Source organism: Capsicum annuum, chromosome 5 (genome assembly GCF_002878395.1).
Source record: "Capsicum annuum cultivar UCD-10X-F1 chromosome 5, UCD10Xv1.1, whole genome shotgun sequence".
In the NCBI taxonomy this organism is placed as follows: domain Eukaryota; kingdom Viridiplantae; phylum Streptophyta; class Magnoliopsida; order Solanales; family Solanaceae; genus Capsicum; species Capsicum annuum.
The window spans coordinates 96,355,975-96,376,972 of record NC_061115.1 but is presented as its reverse complement, the minus strand read 5'-3'; the positions used below and the strand labels follow the sequence as shown (position 1 = coordinate 96,376,972).

The window sequence follows — 20,998 nt, the reverse complement described above, 5'->3', positions numbered from 1 at the left end:
AAAATTACAAATCTGCCCTCGGGCACATTCCCGCGTAGCCACGATCGCTGAGGCTTGTCTGTAATTGCTGCTACAGTGACTGCGGAAAGATCACTGCAATTGCAATACTTTGACCTGGCTTGACTAGCTATGATCGTGGCCCACAGATTACGATCACGGTAACTAAGGCTGGTTCCTGCTTCAGGTACATCAGTTGTACTTCTTTCCTCCTTTTTGATCTTTTTTAGCTTGCATCCACGACTTTCCATCTCATAACTTGTATGCTTGCAAAATGAGGATTTATTGCATTTAATCACAAATACATCTCATTTATACATTCAACCCATAATAGTGTGAACGAATGTTGAGTGCAAATGAGTTGTAAGTTCACCACTCAACAATACCCCCGACATAAAGCTTTGCTTGTCCTCAAGCAACACTACCTATTACCATTAGACAATACACATTTATGCCAAAATTTTATGACCCAACGATACATTGACCTCAACTTGATTACTACAACAAATATCTATTCAAACATGGGCAATTATATTCACATGAAACCCTTTAACATAAAATGCAATTCAGAAGGATGCAAAAGACTTCAAAGAGAAACCATGCAACAATCACGAATACTATAGATGTGTCTCACCTTCGACCTCAACTACATTATACTCCTTTTGCCTCTTTTTTGGGAAATGAGAAAATCACCCACATCAACTTGTTTACATGCCTCCATACAAGAAGGAAAATTCCACACACGAAGTTGTCAAATATGCAACAAGGGATTTAAGTGCAAAACTCTCTCTCTCCCAAAGGACTCTCGATGATAACAAGTACCATGCCATAGGCTTGCCTCTATTTTTCAATCATTACTACAATGAATACACTTTGTTGGAGATATCAAAGGGCCTTTGAACTTATAATGTAGGTTTAGGGAAGGGTAGTATATAATTTAGGAAAAACTTGGTTATACCCTCCTTGAACATTTGTATCACATTATGTTATCCAAATTTTGATCATGGGCAACTTCTTTTGTTTTCACTCTTTACACATGTTCCTACTTTTATTTCCTTGGTTCACCAATTTTCTTTTCATTTTTTTTCTTGCACACTTAATGCTTTTCTTTCCTTTGTTAGATCCTTTTTTTTTATTCATTTGTTCTCAATGCTTAAGCTCTTAGGAATTCACTTTAAACTTTGTCGCCCAAAGTTACCTCTTCCAATATTTACTACCCCCAACTTAGGATTTTAGCCTCAAGTTGTATTTTTAAGGTCAAAAAGGGTAGGGCTCAAAAGAGGGATAAAAAATGAAAGGCTCACGACTTGTAATGTATTTTCCTAAGAAAGGGCTAAAGACACAATATGGGTGACTAGGGATAACATCTATGCAAGAGTAGGCTTTTTAGGATAAAGTGGACTTCCAATGTCACAAAGGTGGCCTAGGGTCATCTCACCAACCAAGTACAATAAAAATTAGACTTGAGAGACAAATGGGGAAAACTCTAGATGGTACAAGTACATATGAGATTTGGAAAAATAAAATCACAACCCATGGAATAAGGAGGATCATTTTCCCCTCCTTCTAGAGAAAAAATGAAGTATTTACCAATTTTTAAAAGTAAAATATTTGGAGTCACAAAAAGAGAAAAACTATTGTTTCAAGGTCTCTCACGTCCATGCCCTCTATATTTTGGAAATCTTTTGATGGATGGGGGGTTTGCTTTGCATTTGAGCCACAAATAATTTGCTAATTATGGGACCAACCCAAGCTATTGTCTCATATTTTATCTTTCATATGGGCAAACCTATATGGCTATCAGACTTTGCCATGGGTATATATGTGATCCCAAATAAAAAATGCCGCAGGTACTCAGACTTCCCTTTCATTTGTGACCTCGATGCAACGGGTAATCAGGATTCCCCATCTATAGATCAAAACCCAATCACAATGCTCTTTCCCTGAAGAATATCCTTACTCAGTCTATCATAGGGAAAAGTTTATCCAATATCGTCATACGCAAAATAAAGATAAATTAAAAAATATAAAAACAAAAATGTCTAATCCATGCAAATATAGGCACCATCAGAGTGCCCGAATATTACAATCCAAATAAAAATAAAAATCATCCAAAAGAATATAAAACCATCCACAAATATCAATAATACAGTCCCAAATCAAATAAATACGGAGGTAGGTGCTTCCAACTAAAAAGCTAGCAGTGTCCTCACTGCATAAACAATGAAGCATAAAGAGAGATATGGGTTCTCCCTGAAACTGCATCAAGATATTCTACCACACTCGGTCTCAGCATCATCAACATCCTCAGGATCAGACCACTTAATTAGGGCCACATCATCACTCTCCATATGGAAAAAAGTCTATCATGGGGTGTTAGGATCTTCCACATGCACTAACCCCATTCCTCATTTTTGCTAATGAATTTATCTCTCTTCTTTTCCTTTTTTTCCATTTTCTCAAGTGAAACCCAGAGATCTTGATGTGACGCCACCAAGGATGAATAGGTTCTCTCAAGCCTATCAAGGATAGCTCCCTGTTTCTTCTGGTCCTCATGATACTTTTCATTATCAGATCAGGACACACATTATTGATGGGTGATGGAGGGCTCTCCTTTCCCCTGGGGAAGACCTGACATGAGCTCCCTAATGGTTGTAATGTCTACACCGTTCTCCTCAAGAGGTCTATGGTGGATGGACTACAAGACTCAATCTCCTCATATGTCGATTTTCCTAAGTCTATCTTCCTTTTCTTGCTTTTTCCCAGTGCACCCTCACCTCGAATTTTAATAGGATAGATAGGGTACCAGGGCACACCCAAGTATCTCCAGGGTACTCCTCAACCTCGGCTCTCTAGCAAAGCTCAATATTGAGGAGGGAAAGGAGAGACACATACCACCTTGGTTCTGGAAGAATTTTATGTCAGAAACTATGAGCTAACCAATATTCAAAGAAATTCCATCTAGAATGCAAGCAACCATCTGAGCCCGTAAATATCAAACTGGTATCATGTGGATGCAAGGGTATACTCGACTACATATGATGCTAAACCAAATACGACCCTCGGCAGTGAATTCATTTATGGATATATTTCTCTTGGTCACTAGCCAAAAGACTTTCTTTTTTGGGACATAGTCTTTCTGCCAACCAGCTTCCTGACTTGCACCTTTTCTCTTTGAACTCACCCATATTTCCATTTAAGAGCCTGTAGATTTCATTTATTTTCTCTACCCTAAAGTCCACCTCCATCTCCCGAATCTGGATAATCAAGTTGGCTGAGTCTAAAAAAGCTACTAGGTGAAGGTTAGTTTAGAACTTAAAAACCCATTGCTCGCTTGCCTTGAAAGGATCCGGGTCGAAGAACTGCCACCCCATGGCCACAAGCCTATTATGAAATGACGGAATCTTTTTCGGCACTTTCTCCAAGCATATTTCTCTTTTCGGGAGCAGTTTTTTCCTTGGAAGATCCCAATAATAAAGAGTGTGGCACTCGGGTGCCATGAATCGGACTTGGTCCTATTCTTCCATGATATGATCCTAAAAAGTAAGTGAACAATGTAACCACATTAATCATTGGAATATACATGCACAAACTAAACTATGTTGTTCACTAAAGCTCATAGTATTGCAAATTGGTGGTGTTTGGATAAACAATTAAAGTGCGAAATTTTTGACCCAGAATGAAAATCAACCTAAGTTACTGTGTTCATGAGCGATGGAGCTGAGATGGCAGTCCGAATGACCGTGATTGCATTAATTGAGACTGATTTCAATCCAAAATATCCAATGTCAAAAATATTAAAATTTTAAGAAAAAACATGTTCTATAACAAGAATTTACACTAAAATCATTGAAAAAGACTACTAGGTACTTGATTATGCCTTCCGAATGTAGAAATAACTAGTGAATACTCATTTGAGAAATTGATCAAGCAGTTGGTGTGTAGCCTTAAATTTTCTCAATGCGCACACAATTTGGGTACTCAAAACTTCCCCACTTATGTGCACACCATATTCTAGCAGCTAACTACCATATAATTTTATTGCAAACATATTTAACAATGAAAAACACAAATTTAGGCCTTTCCTATAACATGCATTTTATGGCTTAATTTCAACAATTAAAGTATGAATTTGAGAGACTTATAAGATGGGATGATGCAAGAATATTCTCTAGTTCTTTTGAATGCCCAAAGTATGCCCAAGAGTGGGTGCAACTTGAGAGAAAATTTGAGAAGGGAGTGCGAGAGAAATGGGGCATTCAGATGGTCTTTTAAATTGCCTAGACCATGATCGCTATCAGGGGTCTACGATCGTGGACACATGGTTGATCATGATCACGATCAAGGTACCATGATCATGGTAACAGAGGGCATTTTTCCCCTATATTTTCCCTATTTAGCTTATTTCTAATTTTGATACATTTTACCTTATTTAGTTCACTGAGTAATGATTCAACACTTCCCCTTTTCAAACTTACTCAACACACTCTTTAGTGATATAAATACATGGATTATTAAATTGACAAAATTGAAATCTACACTACAAAATTAAAAACAAAGGATACGAGCCACTTTTGTGGAATTTGTGGGTTTTACCCCTCATAGCGCCTTACTTAGCATCATGGAATGAAGTCTTCCTTCATTCTCAAGTTAGGTTCTCAAAGGACCCGTCATTAAATTTCTAAACTTCAACATCTATCACTGATACCACTTGAAGTTCCACGGGTTGTTTTGTTATTTTGCACACCCAGAAAGACACTTCATCATCATGAACTCTAAACTTTATCCGCAAGCTCCAATTCAACAATGGCTCTAACGGGGGAAAGAAAAGGTCTACAAAGAATGATAGGAACCTCATGATCTATTTCACTATCTAGCACCATAAATTCTTCCGGAAGGATGAATTTAATAACTTTCACCAAAACATTAAAAACAACACCAACCGGTTTCTTGAACGAACGGTCTACAATAAAAAGACTCATTGACATTGGAGTAAGAGTGCCCAATATAATCCTCTTATATATTGTGAAGGGTATGAGATTTATACTTACACCAAGGTCATATAAAGTTTTTTCAAACTTATGTGCCCTGATGGTGCATGGAATTGTAAATGCTCCCGAATCTTCCTTCTTTTCTACTATTGCACTAGCCATGGTAGCTCTACACCCATGATTAACTTCAATTGTATCACTATCAACAACCCTCGTCTTGGACATCAACTTTTTCATAAACTTAGCATACCATGGGATATATTGGATAGTCGCAAGCAATGGGATATTAATGGAGAGGTTGCTAAGCTTAGCCATGAATTCTGAATTTCGCATTGTTTCATTCTTTTTGAGACCTTGAGGGAATAGAGGGAAAACCATCATGGTAGGCATTGGATTACTAGTCACTTTATTATTTTCAACTAAATTTGGATCACCCTCTTCTATATCAACTTCTTCATTTAACACCAGCTCTTTTTCTTTCCATTTATTAGACTTCAGAGCCTCTTCCTTTGAATCATTGGGCTTTTTTTTTGACATGTACCACAAGATCACCAAGGGTTTTACCATTCCTAGTGACAATAGCAAACACTTGGGCCTCATTTTTTGGGTTTACAATGGTGTCACTAGGATGGCCTCCCTTTGTCCTAGCATTAATTTGAATAGAGATTTTCCCGATTTGAGTCTCCAATTGTGTAATTGAAATGGAGTGACATAGAACCATATGGTTGAGTTACGAGAAATCACCTTTAAATTCATAGAGAATTTTGTCCATTCCCTACATTTTCATTAAAATTCTTTCGACCACATCTTCTGTTTGGTATTTGCCGGGGTCAATGGAGTTGGAATCCTTGCCTTTTTTCCCATAATAAGGGGGAACATAATGATCATACTTATGATCCTTGTCACTCCAATCACGGTCACGGTCCCTATATCGCTCTTTAAAACTTTGGTTCCCACCTTGACTTTAATAGACCAGGTGGGAACCCCCTGAATAGGTAGCCAAATATTTGATCTCTTCGTCAAGCTTTTTGGATTATTCTTCATCAAAGATCTTAGATGTGTGAAGACCCGATTTCTCAAGTCATAATGGCTCCCACCATAACCCACCAGTATTCAAGCCAATCCATAGTCTAAAACGGCTAGTAATAGACTAATCAAATATATAAGGAAAAGAATAAGGGATAAATAAGATAAAAACCATTACATAAGTGAATCCCCAAAACCCGCTGGTATCAATACCAAAGCTTCTATATATCAAGAAAATCGAAATGAAATGTCAAAGGAAGTACAATGATAAAACTTATCTCTAAATACAAAGTAGAGACTAGTTTAATACTTAAGAGAGACATAAGTAACACTCTAAACGTTAGGAGTTCACTACAAGTCTCTGAACCATGGTTGCTCCATCTGATGCACACATTAATGAAAATAACCCGTACTATGAACTGAAGGTTACAGAAGTGTAGTATGAGTACCAGATAATTGGTACTTAGTAGGCAACTGTCAACTGCGCTCCAAAGGTAAAGCAGATACATACAACATATAAATAGAATGGAAACTACACCCAAGAGTCCAAAAATCATATAACAAATCAATGTGAAGAATAAGGGAAAACTATCCTGTATAAGTCCAAGAGTCTAACATAATAAGACTAAGGAATTATCAAGGGTAAACTATCCTATTCCAGCTACATTCAATAGACGTCAATGTTATACCGTATAACCCAGGCTAATAAACGAATGAAAGGCAAAAGAAAGATATATAACAATATACAAAGAAAAGAAACACATTTATAATAAGAACAACGAAGAAAGGGATATACGATAGTGTCATTGCTTCATATAACTAGATACATATATACAAGTGCATACACATATATGCATGAGGTCATCTTAAAGCATAACCTAGATCATTATATCCTCGTTTATAGACATCATTAATATACTATCAGGATTTAATACTATCAAACTCAACGCTCCCAATCCACATGACTAAACATGATATATAAACATGCATAATAGTGTATTCATAAGATAGAAGAGGTTGAAGACATACCTCGAATACCGATACAAGGTCAATGACCAATTTGTATAAGCAAACCATAATAATGATCATAACAATGATAATAATAACATTAATATCAGTGTGTATAATTGACTACTCTGGACAACAAAAGACCTAACCAAGCCTATGCATATCTCCCTCCCCAGGCTTTAAAGGTTCAATAAACATACCATAATACAAGGCATATTCTTCTCCCATGTCTATGTAACCTCCCCATACCGAATGATAAAAATAGGTGCATACTGGTGATAGGCAATGCACATGTAGGAATGGATGAAAGGTACACAATTAATATCAACAATATCATCATAAGTGTCATCATCATCGTGATCAACCTCCAACCTTTTCAGGTATCAATATTCCATCAAAGTATCCTCCAGCCTCTAAGGGTATCAATATATCATCATAGTATTCTCTGGCTTTTTCAGGTATCAATATATCATCACAGTATCCTACGGCCTTGTTGGGCATCAATATATCATCAAAGTATACTTTGGCCTTGTCGGGTATCAATTTATTATAAAGTATCCTCTGTCCTTACCGGGCATCAATATATCATCAAAGTATTCCTCATCCTTGTCGGGCATCAATATATTATAAAAGTATTCTCTGGCCTTTTCGGGCAGTAATATATCATCCTTATCATCAATGCATAAATATAGGTATATAATAGGTGCACAAACCCAAGCCAATATACTTGCAATAATAATCATAACATTTCAAAGATAACTATCTTACCATTATATTCTAGCTACTCATTATTAACTAGCCAAGACTCATTATTTTACCTCTAGATTACTAGTCATCACATGATTTCTAGTTATCAATCTAACTGATTCTTCACATAATCATTAATCATAGAATTGCAACTAACTATTAATTAATAATTAGCCAATCCTAACATCTAGTCAAGGTTCACTATTAGACCATAATCTCCATCTATTCACTATTTATCATTTATTAACTACACATCTTTTATTAACTAACACTAATCAATATCTAATAATCATTTACCAACTAATCCTCATTATTAACTAGTCCTCATTATTAGCTACTCAACATTAGTAACTAGGTATCATAATCATTAGCATCCCTTATCACCTAGCAATGTTAACCATGTTATCTTCACTTACCAACTAATTGACATTATAACTTGTTATCATTAGCCACATATCACTACCATCGATAAACTCATCTTCATAACCATGTATCAACCCTAGTCATTAGCTATAATATTACTAAGCAAGGCTCATTAAATAACATATTTAGAATTCTAAGCATCAAGTACTACAGTCATCTAATAGACAACTAGTTACCACCTAGCTTATACTATAATTAGGAACAACAGTCATAAGATTACATTTCAGCTAGAATTATATCAATAACCAATATAATAATCATGAATGTATTGAATATATGCATGCCATCTCCAGTATTCAATCAGTGAAATCATAAGCATCATACCACACCTTCCTCCATCCCATACTGGAAAGATGTGAATACGCACATACATATATATATTCATGAACTATAATAACATCCTCAATAAGGGTAAACACTTCTCGAATGTCCAATTGATATCATCTATCATCTCTTGGCCCAATAATATATCCAGAATAATCACAATATCATCATCACAGCTTTTGGTCCATATACATATTTGAAACTCATCTCTATAATAATATTTATAATCATAACTATCTCTAATCATCTCATACCTAGGAGGAATCTCGTATATAGGAGGTATAATATTAATAAGCATATAATCATCTCTCACATAGGAGGCATAATATTAATAAACATGACATGACTATAAGTCATTTTTTATATAAAGTTCATTCATCAGGATGGTGAGGAATATCACCTCTATAGGACAACTATCATATCTAAAAGTAGGTAGCATCTCTATAGGCCCAACATTGCATCTAAGAGGAAAATCATCACTAAGGACCCAACGTTATGTCTAAGGGGAAACAACATCTCTATGGGCCAAATATCAAGTCTAAGAGGAAATGGAATCTCTATAGGACAAGTATTAAGTCTAAGAAGAAATAATATCTCTATGGGCCAAGTATCAAGTCTTAGAGAAAATAACATCTCTATGGGCCAAGTATCAAGTCTAAGAGGAAATAACATCTCTATAGGCTGATTTTATCAAATTATTTCTATAAGCAACAATATAGCTATAACTCATAAGTCACAATCTGAGGAACATTATTACAATATATCGAGTCAAAAAGTAACCTTATACTAAGGTTTATTAGTCTCAACTATGTCTAACATCCACAGCTAATTCCATAATGTGTAACACAAGTCTACGCCTAAGTGGGCTGGACAATCCCACTTCTAAACCTCAATTTCCTTAATTAGGTACACTATGCCCCAAAATTGGCTAAGATATCAAATTCAACTTCTAGATGAAAAGTAAGCCACATAAAATCCTAAGATAGGAACTTCAACTAGAAATAAAGGATCTTAAGTCAATTCTATCCAAATTATTATTCTAAGAACACCACACTAGCCTAATAAGATCAAATATACTAAGCATGCTTCCAACACTAAAACCACATCCCTAATATAGCAATGTATCAAATCCATGCTATAATTCAATCTAAACTAGGGAGAATGCAATAAGAGTCCATAAGGTTATAAACATACCATCTTATGGGTCCAAGACCCTCATTGAATTTACAAAAACATCAATAATCAAGGATAAGGTATCTTAATCATAATAAATCCTAACATTCATATCCATACATAATACATATCATATATCATCTATGAAGAAAAATGGACAGGAGCCTACCTCAAGGCCAAATCGTATAGTCATACTTCAAGCACTATATGCTCGTCTTCACTTCACAATCCCAAAAATGCCATGACACTATCATAAATATAATCTACTCATCAATAAGAGTCTAACGATACCCATATTGGACTATTGTGCTTTGGGTCCAAAAATGACACCAAAAACCCTAAATGGGTCCCATATACGAAAATTGCATTTTTGAGGTCAACCCAATGCTCATATATCACCAAGAAATCATAACCCTCAATTAATGATTACAAACAAACCAAATTTAGAGGTCAGTCAATCCCTAAGATAAATTGGGATTTTGGGTCAAGAACTAAGAAATTCACCAATAAAGTGATGAAATCTTATCTTAGTCTGGATGATAATCATGATAAAAGATGTTACCAACTCCCTAGTTACCTACAAGACTTAATTTTGAGTTGTTATACCCTTTTAGGGTTTTAGACTCTTAAAAACGAGTCAAAATGATGAAAAATGCAGCCTAAAGGGTACTTAAGTACCCCTACCAACTTTGGGTATGCCGCAATCGCCGTCTGGGCCACCAGCCAAGTCAAAACTTATTTTTAAAGCTTAGAACTCATTCAAAACCCAAAATATATGATAAAATAGTGAAATTTGTGTGTAAACCACATTTCGAATTCATTGGAACCATCAAAAATTTAATTTGAGATTGTTTTGGAAAAAAGTGGGGCCCACACCTATAGTTTTGTTTCATAAAATCCGCTCAATAGCCCAAAATAAGTTTGAAAGTCTTACGACCTGAACCAAGGGTCTCCTATACTAAAATTGATTTTTTAGACGCAATGGAGAAGTCGTATTTTTAATCTGAGGTTGTTTCAACCAAATTTGGATCCCACACATATATTTTGATTTTTCAACTTTCTGACCAGTAGGTCGAAATGAGCTTGGGTGCATTGGAACTTAAATCAAAGGTCTACCTAGACTAAAATAGATACTACCAATCTATAATAACAATCAAAATTATCATCCTAGACTGTTTCATTGAAGTTTTCTCCCGATAGCCATTTGGAACCAACGAATCCTTAAATAGGGAATTGACTCTAAAAATCAAATAAGTTGCCCGGTAATTAAATAGTCGATTTCAGTAAGTCATAAATAAATTTGGCCAGTAATGGAGAAGCCCTAATGGTGAACATAAGTGGAAACATAAAAAATGATTGAAAGAGTCATTAGAGGACGCCACAGCATTGAACGCCTTTATGGGTCCACCCATCATATGCTTCATTAGAGACTCCAATTGTCTCATCATATTTTATAAGTTCTCTTCCCACTATTCATCTATTTTTCTTTGCTCCTTATCAATATATGAATAGGTAGGAGAACTTTTAGGAACCTCGGTATGTCGAGTATGTCATCCTAGATTTTTCTTGGTAACCTCTTTAAACAAATTAGAAGCTGCATCATATGTTAGCCTCACAAGAGAGACCCCTACCGCATTATAAACCATAGTCTTATTAAGTTGATCTAAGTCCAGATAGACGATTTGGAGGATCATCTTCTCTAGGACCTCATGATTAGGACATTAAGTAAGCTTCCTATTGAATCTTTCCCAAACTTAGTACAAGGGTTTGCCATTCAATTGACTAAAGTTAGTGATTTCATCAAGCAATTGTAGCATGTTGGATAGCAGGAATATTATTCTATGAATGCATTGGTGAGTTCCTCCCATGAAGAAATTGATCCTACAAGAAGAGATTGAAGCCATAATTCAGCCTCCCCCATTAGACAAAACAAGAAGAGGCATAGCCAGAAATATTCTTAGATGATGTATTCAATATCAATGGGTGCACACGCCTATATGAAATTCTTCAAAATCAAGTTAGGGTCCTCATATGCTTGGCCCCACAAAAGTTCCTTCATTTGAAGCTTATGTATTATGATGCTTGTGACATGAAAGATATTATTCCCATGAGTAGGTGGGATATAGATGGCACTTGAATATCCAACATCATTGATTTGACCCTTATCAACAAGAGGACCATCAAAAGACCTGACGTGACTTACAGTATCACTCATGGTTCCGTATACACTATGAAAATCAGCTAAATTAAAATAAAAACAACAACCAAAACAAATACATACCACGATGGGTGTACCCAAAGTAACAGTAAATACCGCACAAGTGAAAACTAAATTTCACTCTCCACCAATAGAGTCATTTTAAAAACATTGACATATACCATTGAAATTTGTAAAGGATGATCGTTGTCAATATCTCAACTTAGGTTGAGTTCTAAGCAATGAGGATTAAAATTAGAATTCTAGTCCTATGGGTGTTAAATGCTACTAATAAGTTACCTGCAATGTGAATGAAAAACTCATAAATAAAAATTGGGGGTGTATGGTTTTCGGAAAGTGTTTGTCAATAGAAACTCAAGTTAACAAATTTAACAACAATTGTGAATTAAATTCAATATGAGGAGAATCTTCGGATTATGTCTACTTGAGGGAAAGTTATGCATGGGTGCATGAATATTTAGAGTACATACTAGTTACCAACAATATGGTAGGCTAGTTCTAATACCCTTGAGGCTAGTTTATCAATATAAGCACATGAATTTCACTCGTTGACCCTTTTGGATACCTAAATAGTGTGTTAATTACATTCACCTTATACATCAATTGGGCATCCCTATTTCTAGGAAGATGCCCAAGATATAGTCAACTTCCTAATCACCCTTATGTCTAAGATAGTGAAAATTGGCCAACTACAGAAATAAATTGTCAACTACTACTTTGTCACCCACATCCATCTTTCAAGGATGATATGGGTTCAAAAAGTTCAGCCAAACCCCTCTTTCAAGGATGGTTTGAGCTTTCAAGAATTTGAGGTTTTCACCTACAAACCCAATTTGGGGTATTTTGGGCTTTCACCCATAAATCCCAACTAACTTAACTAATTAATAGTAAAGCCCATCATCAACTAACTGACATATACATAAATACATCACAACACACACATAATTATACCTTAGTTCAACATAATCCCAAGAAAATTAAATTTTAGTGACACATGAATAAAAGAAAGAAAAATATACCATAGGGACGATTCGAAGCATCCATTCTTTAAAAATTCTAAATTCAAAGTCTCAAAATCAAAATACAACTTTTGCATAAATGATGGTTTAAACTTTCAATTCAAAAATATTGCCAGAGTGTAGATTACCCAAAACAGAAAGCGTTTTATCCTATAAAACAAATTGGGTTTGGCTAAGTGAAATTAAAAATCTGCCCCTAGCACCTTGTCGCATAGCCGTGATCGCTGAAGCTTTTCTATGATAGTGACTACTATGACTGCAGTAAGATCACTCTGATTGCACTACTTTGACCTGGCTTGATTGGCCGCTATTGTGTCCCACAGACCGCAATATCGGTAATTGTAGTTGGTTTCAACTTCAGGTCCTTCACCTGCACTTCTTTCGTACTTTTGAATATTTTAAGCCTGCATCTACGTCTTTCTATCTCATAACCTATATGCCTGTAAAATATGGAATTTAGTGCATTTAATACAGTTATATCTTATTTATACATTAAAACTATAAGCGTTACACAAATATTGAGTGCAAATGAGTGGTAAGTTTGTCACTCATCACCTTGTCACCCATATTAAATAGTAAGTTAACCTTAGTTGTGTATAGTTGTGAAAATTTCCCTAGTTTCTTTAGATGAATAAAGAGTAATACTTGAGGAAGAATTTTACGATAGAACTAGTGTGGATTTATAAACCTCTAAGAGATGACTTAGATGCCTTAGCTTAGTCCCGAGAATTTAGACTTGAAAAGGAATTTGGGGTATTAGAAGCGGAGCTTGACCCACCTTAAGCTTGGACTATATGGTTTTATTAGTGACCTTGATACTTGTTAAATGCATAGTATGTACCTTTGGCAATATTTTGGTTAATCACGTTTAATGGATTATTCATAATATTGGTATTGGAAATGATGTGCATAATTGGTTCCTAATTAATGATAATGCTTGGATAGCAATGAAATGTCTTATAGATTGAACCCATGACTATGTTAACACTTAAGTCATTGACTAAATTATCATGTGAGCCTTGGATTATAGTATTACTCACATTATGTTCAAGTTGAGTGACTAACTAATGTTTATCCTAAGAATCCTCTTGTGTGCTAATAATGTAAATCATGCTAATAAAAAGGGGCTCTAGAAGATATAACTATGGTTTTGTATTTGACCATGCTATTGATTATGTTAAGCCTGGTCATGTATTGAGTGTTCATACTATATGAATATATATGTTCATGCACCTATAATATATTGTTTTTATAATGAATGATGAGGTACAATGGTTTGTCTTTCCTTACTTCTCTTTCACTCTATCCCTTGTGGCTCTTGCATTTGTTATTGATGTGATTGCATATATATATTGACGTTATGATAAATTTTGATGTTATGATAATACCTAGTAAGTCGGAGGATGTATTTATTATATGATGACACCCGGTAAGTTAGGAAGATATATTGATGATATGATGATGCCTAGTATATTTGTAATATATATTGATAGCATGATGATACCCGGCAAGTCCAAAGGATATATTGATTATATGATGATACCCGACAAGTCCGGAGGATATATTAATGACACTATAATATACAGTATGTACGGAGGATGTACTAATGATATGATAATACCGGTAAGTCCAGAAGATATGTTGATGATATGATGATGCATGGAAAGTCTAGAGGATATATTGATGATATAATGATGTCTAAAATGTCCAAAGGATATAATGATGTTATATATGGTAAGCATATACATATTTATGTGAAGTTATGCCTTTATATGATTACTTTCGTAAGTTCTTTGAGGGTATTATGTTATTCTGGGATATCGATTATAATTCATCAATACTAATCACTTGATAAGCAACGTAGCTCATCTTAGTACTATATAGCGAGTAGAAGTAGAATAAGTAGAATATTTAGTTAAGACTAGTTCGTAAGCGAAATCTTATGTAGAATTATGAATTCACCTAGTAGGTGTATTTAGCCTTGAATAAATAAATTAATTAAGGAATATTGACTATTCAAATAAGCTATGTGGTAGCTATTTGGCTATTAAGTGTTTATATCACTTGATGCCTAGAAGTCTAGAGTACTAGTTAATAAAGCCTGTTTAGTTAAAATATGGAAACTAGTAATTATGGTTGTTACATGGCTAACAATTATAATAGGTTAGCATTGGTGATGGTTAGTGATATTAATGACTAGGTAATGATGTCGATTAGTTGTTTTATATGGATTGGTAGATTAATGAAGCTAGATAATAAGAGACATTAGTTGATAGACAAATAAGTGTTCAAATGATGATTAGTGTCCTTTTTTATCTGGTGACTAGTGCGATTATGATGATTAAAAATGAGAATTTTTTAATCGTGTCTATGGTATAGTAGTGAATCTTGACTAGATGTTGAATGTTGGCTATTTAGCAAATAATGGTTAGGTGCCATCCCGTGAATAGGGATTATGTAAAAAATTTGTTAGGCTAATAATTAAGGGTTATTGATGACTAACGATTGGTGGTCTTTTAAGAATCATTGGTTACCTAATAATTTGTAGGTAGAGTATATTGATGAGATAGATATCTATATGGTGATATGGTTGTGGGGATTAGTACTTTGATATATGTTATTCAATTGTGGTATTTATTGATGATTATGGGTGTGGGCAAATAGCAATTGATGGGAATATGGAAAATCATGGAAAAGAAGAAGTTGGTCATATATCTATATACAATGATTATTTAATCCTTAGATTCACTCTCCGATGGTATGGGATGCCGTGATGGGTTCTTTACTTTATGTTCTTTTGGATGTCCTCCCCAGTGGTATGGGACATCGTGGTGAGTTCTTTTACATTATGCTCTAATGGATGTTTGCGCGCCAAATTTGTATTTATGCGGTGGTAATCGTATTAGTGTCATTTTATGATTTTGAATTATTTAACCCTTATATATGATGGTTTTGGCATGTATCAATATGATTTGTCCTATTATCATTCTAGTTTAATCAAATATTTTATGAAGTGATAATGAAGATGATTTAGGTTTGATTATGTACCTTGACTTAAAAATATTATCTTGCTTATATCATGATTAGCTCAGTCGATCGATAATGTCGACTGAGTACCCGTTGTTTTGGTACTCATACTACACTTCTATAATCTTTTGGTGTAGACTCGAGTACTAGTTGCCACCACTGAGTTGAGATCATGCATGTTGGTTTTCTGGACATAGGGTGAGCTGCAGAAGTTTTGAGTTAGTTGTTTCCCTCTATCCTTGTTCAACCTTTTGTATTCGAGATGGATGTATTGATTATTTTAGACTGATGGGTTGTATTTACGATTATCATATTTAGATGCTCTTGTACTGATATTACCAGGTCATTGGAATGATATCCGTATTTTCATGTTCTTCTTTTAGTGGAATACTATTGATTATAATTGTGTTCGTGTATTCGGGACCAGTTAGCCATTTTTACCGAAGTAACCCTGTAATGCCTCAAAAAATGGGTCCCGGAGCGTCACAGAGTGCTTGAGGCTACGAGTAGCCCCAAGCTAACCCTTTGAGCCATTTTAATTCAGTTCAACACAAATCAACAGGGTTTCCATAAATAACCCTCAAATATCAACAGAGTAGTCATAATCCAAGAATAAAAGAATTTCCGAAAGATAACAAAATACGATTAATTAGTCAACTCCCAACATCTATACTAATCTGACAAGCCTCTAAGAAAATCAATAAAACCAGCGAGCCATTGAGACATATCCCAATTGACTCATACTCAGTTACCAAATATAAACGTTTCCGTGAAACCAACATCAGACATCACGTCCTCGGAACATAAGGACTCACCACAAAAGAGGATGTAGAACAGCGTGCCCGAAGAATTACTGTCGAACCTGGAACTGAGCACCTAAACCTGCATTCTGAGAAAATAGAGCCCACATCCGAAGATGTGGGTCAGTACCATGGAAAGAAACCGAGTATATGAGGGTGTATGCAGTTGTATAAACATCATCATCATAAATATCTATAAGAAATATGCAGGATGTATGAAAGACTCACATAGCCTGAAGAAAATCATCATAATCATGAGAGGATGAAATAAGTACAATAACACATGTGACTCATCATATAATTTGTCAATCACTTTTAGTTCATCAAGAATATCAATTCTCATAATGTAAATATCATTTAAATCTTTCAAAAGAATAACTTTAACAATTCCACTTTCAAATCACTTCACTATTCACCATAGACACAAGGAAACACACACACACTGGGAGATCCTATAACCGACATAAACCATGTGAGCTACATAGAGTACAATGTACAACCCACGTTGGGGAGAGCCGTCCTATCCTGGCCATCAGAGTAGGACTGTCGATATCAAATCCACACAAACTCGTGATGACTATATAAATCAGCCTCAGGCTCACTCCTACAGGGGCACATAATTCTAGGCAAGTAAGGTAGCTTTATACCACCGACTCAGTGCTAAAGATTTCTCCCGGACTTAGCTCAGATCATTTCGAAGACAATCCACAACAAAACAATTTCAGTTATATATAAAAATACATCGGGAGCCATCATACTTCCCATCTATCAAAATCAACAACGTTGTGGATTTCTTTCACACTCGAGTTCAAAACAACTCCATTAAGACAAAAAGGTCAAATCATTCAAAATATCTCAAATATTCAACATCAACGTGCTTATAACACACACTTTCTCAAAAAAATTCAATTTCCAATGGGGATTTACGACCCAAATATCAAAATCATAATAAATATCGTTCAAGATTCATGCTTTATATCTCCACACATGTAAATTTACCTTTCAAAATCATAAACATCAAGATTTCATAATAATCATCATAAGATATGGGTTCTGGCTTCAAATTCATAAAAATCAAATAAAAATCATGCCTTTGCAAAGAAAATTACTTTTGGGCACAAGAACGAAAGAGAGTTCTTGTTTAAAAACCCCACATACCTTGAATGATGAAATTTAGATCGGCACTCATTTTTGAGATATTAATCGTGCCTTTGAATGATGGTTCTTGGAGTTCTTCAACTAGGAACTTGTAATATTGAATAAATTTGCAGAATTAATGGTGAACTTTTGAGGTTCTTGAAGTTGGATGTAGGAGCTTAGGGTTTTATTTTTGAGGGACTTTGATGAAATATTACATATAATGCTTCTAATAGGTTTTAATATAGGGTTTGGATGGATTTTCGATGAGGGGGAATGACCAAAATGCCCTTAAAAATCCAATAATTCTTGAATATGTCCTTTGGTGGACTATTTTGATAGTTTGAAGTAGATCAACCATAACATTTTACTCCGATATCAAAATTGTATGAAACCAATTTTGTTAGAAAGAGGACTCTCATATATTTCCGTTGATATATAGTATCTCACCCAGATCATTGTGTATGAGGAGTTATGATCGTCTGAAGTTGACCCAAAAATTTACTTTTGATAGGCTGAAGTAGATCGATCATAAATTTTTGCTCCGATAGACAAATTGGATGAAACCAATTTCATTGGAAAGAGGACTCACAGAGATTTCCGTTGATATATAGTAGATCACCCAGATAATTATGTACAATGATTTATGATCATTTAAATTTGGAACAAAAATACGCCTGGCCTCAGTACTTTTTCCTGCACGTTTTACTGTTCACTACTATTCATGGTTCTATCGGAATGTTCATAACTCGTCGCTCGAGTGTCCGTTTTGGATGATCCACATATAGTTGGAAATATTATTTGATACTCTATGCAATGGTGGGCCATAATCTAAGACATTCCACATGGAAAATTTATAATTCATTCTAGTTGATAGAACCCAACACGTTTACGCACAAAATTTCAATGAAAAATTTCCTGGGGTATTACATCATCCCCCCTTGGTAACATTCGTCCTCAAATGACGCTAGACATGCCAAGATTAGATTGGGAATAGAGAATACAGCTGAAACCATTCGTTAGACTCATCACCACATCGTTTCTCACTCCGAAGGCAACATAGAATGCATAAACTAAAGAAACTACAGCTGAACACATAATAAATGACAGTTGAATTGCTGCAACTTTTATCAAAAGTGCATGATTGAGGAAAGAACGGTACCTTCGGCTTGATCGGAGTTTGCGGAAAATAGGTGTGGGTACTTGGATCGCATATCCGCCTCAGATTCCCAAGTTACACCCTCAACAGATTGGTTTCGCCACAACACCTTGACAAAGGGAACTTCTTTGTTCCTTAGTCTTCGGACACTGAAATCATGAATCTCAATAGGAATCTCATCAAAATAAAGATTTTCTTGAATGTCAGCACTCACAGAGGAATCCACTACCATAGCATCGCTAATATGCTTTCTAGGCATGGAGACATGGAATATTGGATGAACAGAGGACAACTCGGAAGGCAACTCGACCTCATAAGCTACCTTACCAACACGGCTAAGAATTTTGTAAGGACCAACATAACGGGGAATAAGCTTCCCCTTCTTTCCAAATCTTTTTACCCCCCTCATGGGTGAAATTTTCAGATACACTAGGTCACCAACTTCAAACTCAAGGTCTCTCCTTCTAACATCCGTATATGACTTCTAACGACTCTGTGCAATTTTCAACCTTTCCCTAGTCAACTTAACTTTTCCATAGCCTCAAATACCAAATTAGGACCACTCACAGCCGCTTCACCCACCTCGAACCAACCTATGGTTGATCTACACTTCCTCCCATATAAGGCTTCAAACGGAGCCATGCCAATACTAGAGTGGAAACTGTTATTGTAAGCAAAATCTATCTACGGTAAGTGATCATCCCAACTTTCCTTAAAGTCAAGTGCACAAGTTCTCAACATATCCTCTAAGGTCTGGATTGTCCACTCAGCCTGACCATCGGTCTGCGGATGAAAAGCAGAACTCAAAAGCACTTGGGTACCAAGACCCTTCTGAAAACCTTTCCAAAATTACGAAGTAAACTAAGTACCCCTATCCGAAATGATAGACAAGGGAACTCCATGTAGTCTGACTAGCTCTCAGTTATACAATCTAGTATAATCCTCAGTAGTATATGAAGTATGAACAGGTAAGAAATGAGCAAACTTAGTCAACCTATCAACCACAACCCAAATTGAATCATGATGGCATCGGGAAAGAGGTAAACTAATCACGAAGTCTATATTTATCTCTTCCCACTTCCAGGTAGGAATACTAAATTCTTGCATCATACCACCAGGTCTTTGGTGTTCAACCTTAACCCGTTGGCATGTTGCACACTTAGCTACAAACGCTTCTATATCTTTCTTCATACCACTCCACCAATAGATTTCCCGTAAGTCTTGGTACATCTTGGTGGCACCAGGATGAATAGAATATCACGCCCCATGCACTTCATCCATAATCCTCTATCTCAGATCATTAACATTTGGGACATACATCTACCTACAATCTCAACACACCATCTCCCCCTTAGGAGAAAACCTCTACTTTTTGGTCCTTGACTAACTCCTTTAGTCTGACCAAACTATCATCTAAGTATTGCTTTTCCTTCACTTCCAAAACCAAGGAGGATTCAGAACTACTCTGAACCCCTATACTACCTTCAGTAGAGTCAAACAACCTAACCCCCAATCTAGCCAAATGATGTACATCACGAGCCAACTCTTTCTTACCTTCTACCATATGCGAAATGCTACCCATGGACACTCTACTTAGGGCATTCGCCATAACATTGGCCTTGCTCGGATGGTACAACACACTCATATCATAGTCCTTTAACAATTCTTACCATTGTCTCTGTCTAAGATTCAATTCTCTCTGGATAAACAAATACTGGAGACTCATATGATCAGTGAAAACATCAACATGGACACTATACAAATAGTTTTTCCAGATTTTCAAAGCAACACAATAGTAGCCAACTCAAGGTCATGGGTGGGGTAATTTTTCACATGGGGTTTCAACTGTTTAGAAGCATAAGCTATCACCTTACCCATCTGCATAAATACGCAACCCAACCCAACTCTCAAAGTATCACAGTACACCACAAAACCATCAACACCATTAG

At 35.6% G+C, this 20,998-nt stretch overlaps 1 protein-coding gene across 1 annotated transcript; it reads right to left on the bottom strand.

The window, feature by feature from the left end:
- Window positions 1–4,772: 4,772 nt before the first annotated feature.
- Window positions 4,773–5,555, bottom strand: LOC107853732. The gene has a single exon (XM_016698710.2). It carries the CDS (start codon window positions 5,553–5,555, stop codon window positions 4,773–4,775), a length of 783 nt encoding a protein of 260 aa, XP_016554196.2.
- Window positions 5,556–20,998: the final 15,443 nt, after the last annotated feature.

Bases quoted from the DNA above. Each gene is read 5' to 3' on its own strand.
- LOC107853732 (XM_016698710.2), bottom strand. From the start codon at position 5,555: ATGGTAAAACCCTTGGTGATCTTGTGGTACATGTCAAAAAAAAAGCCC.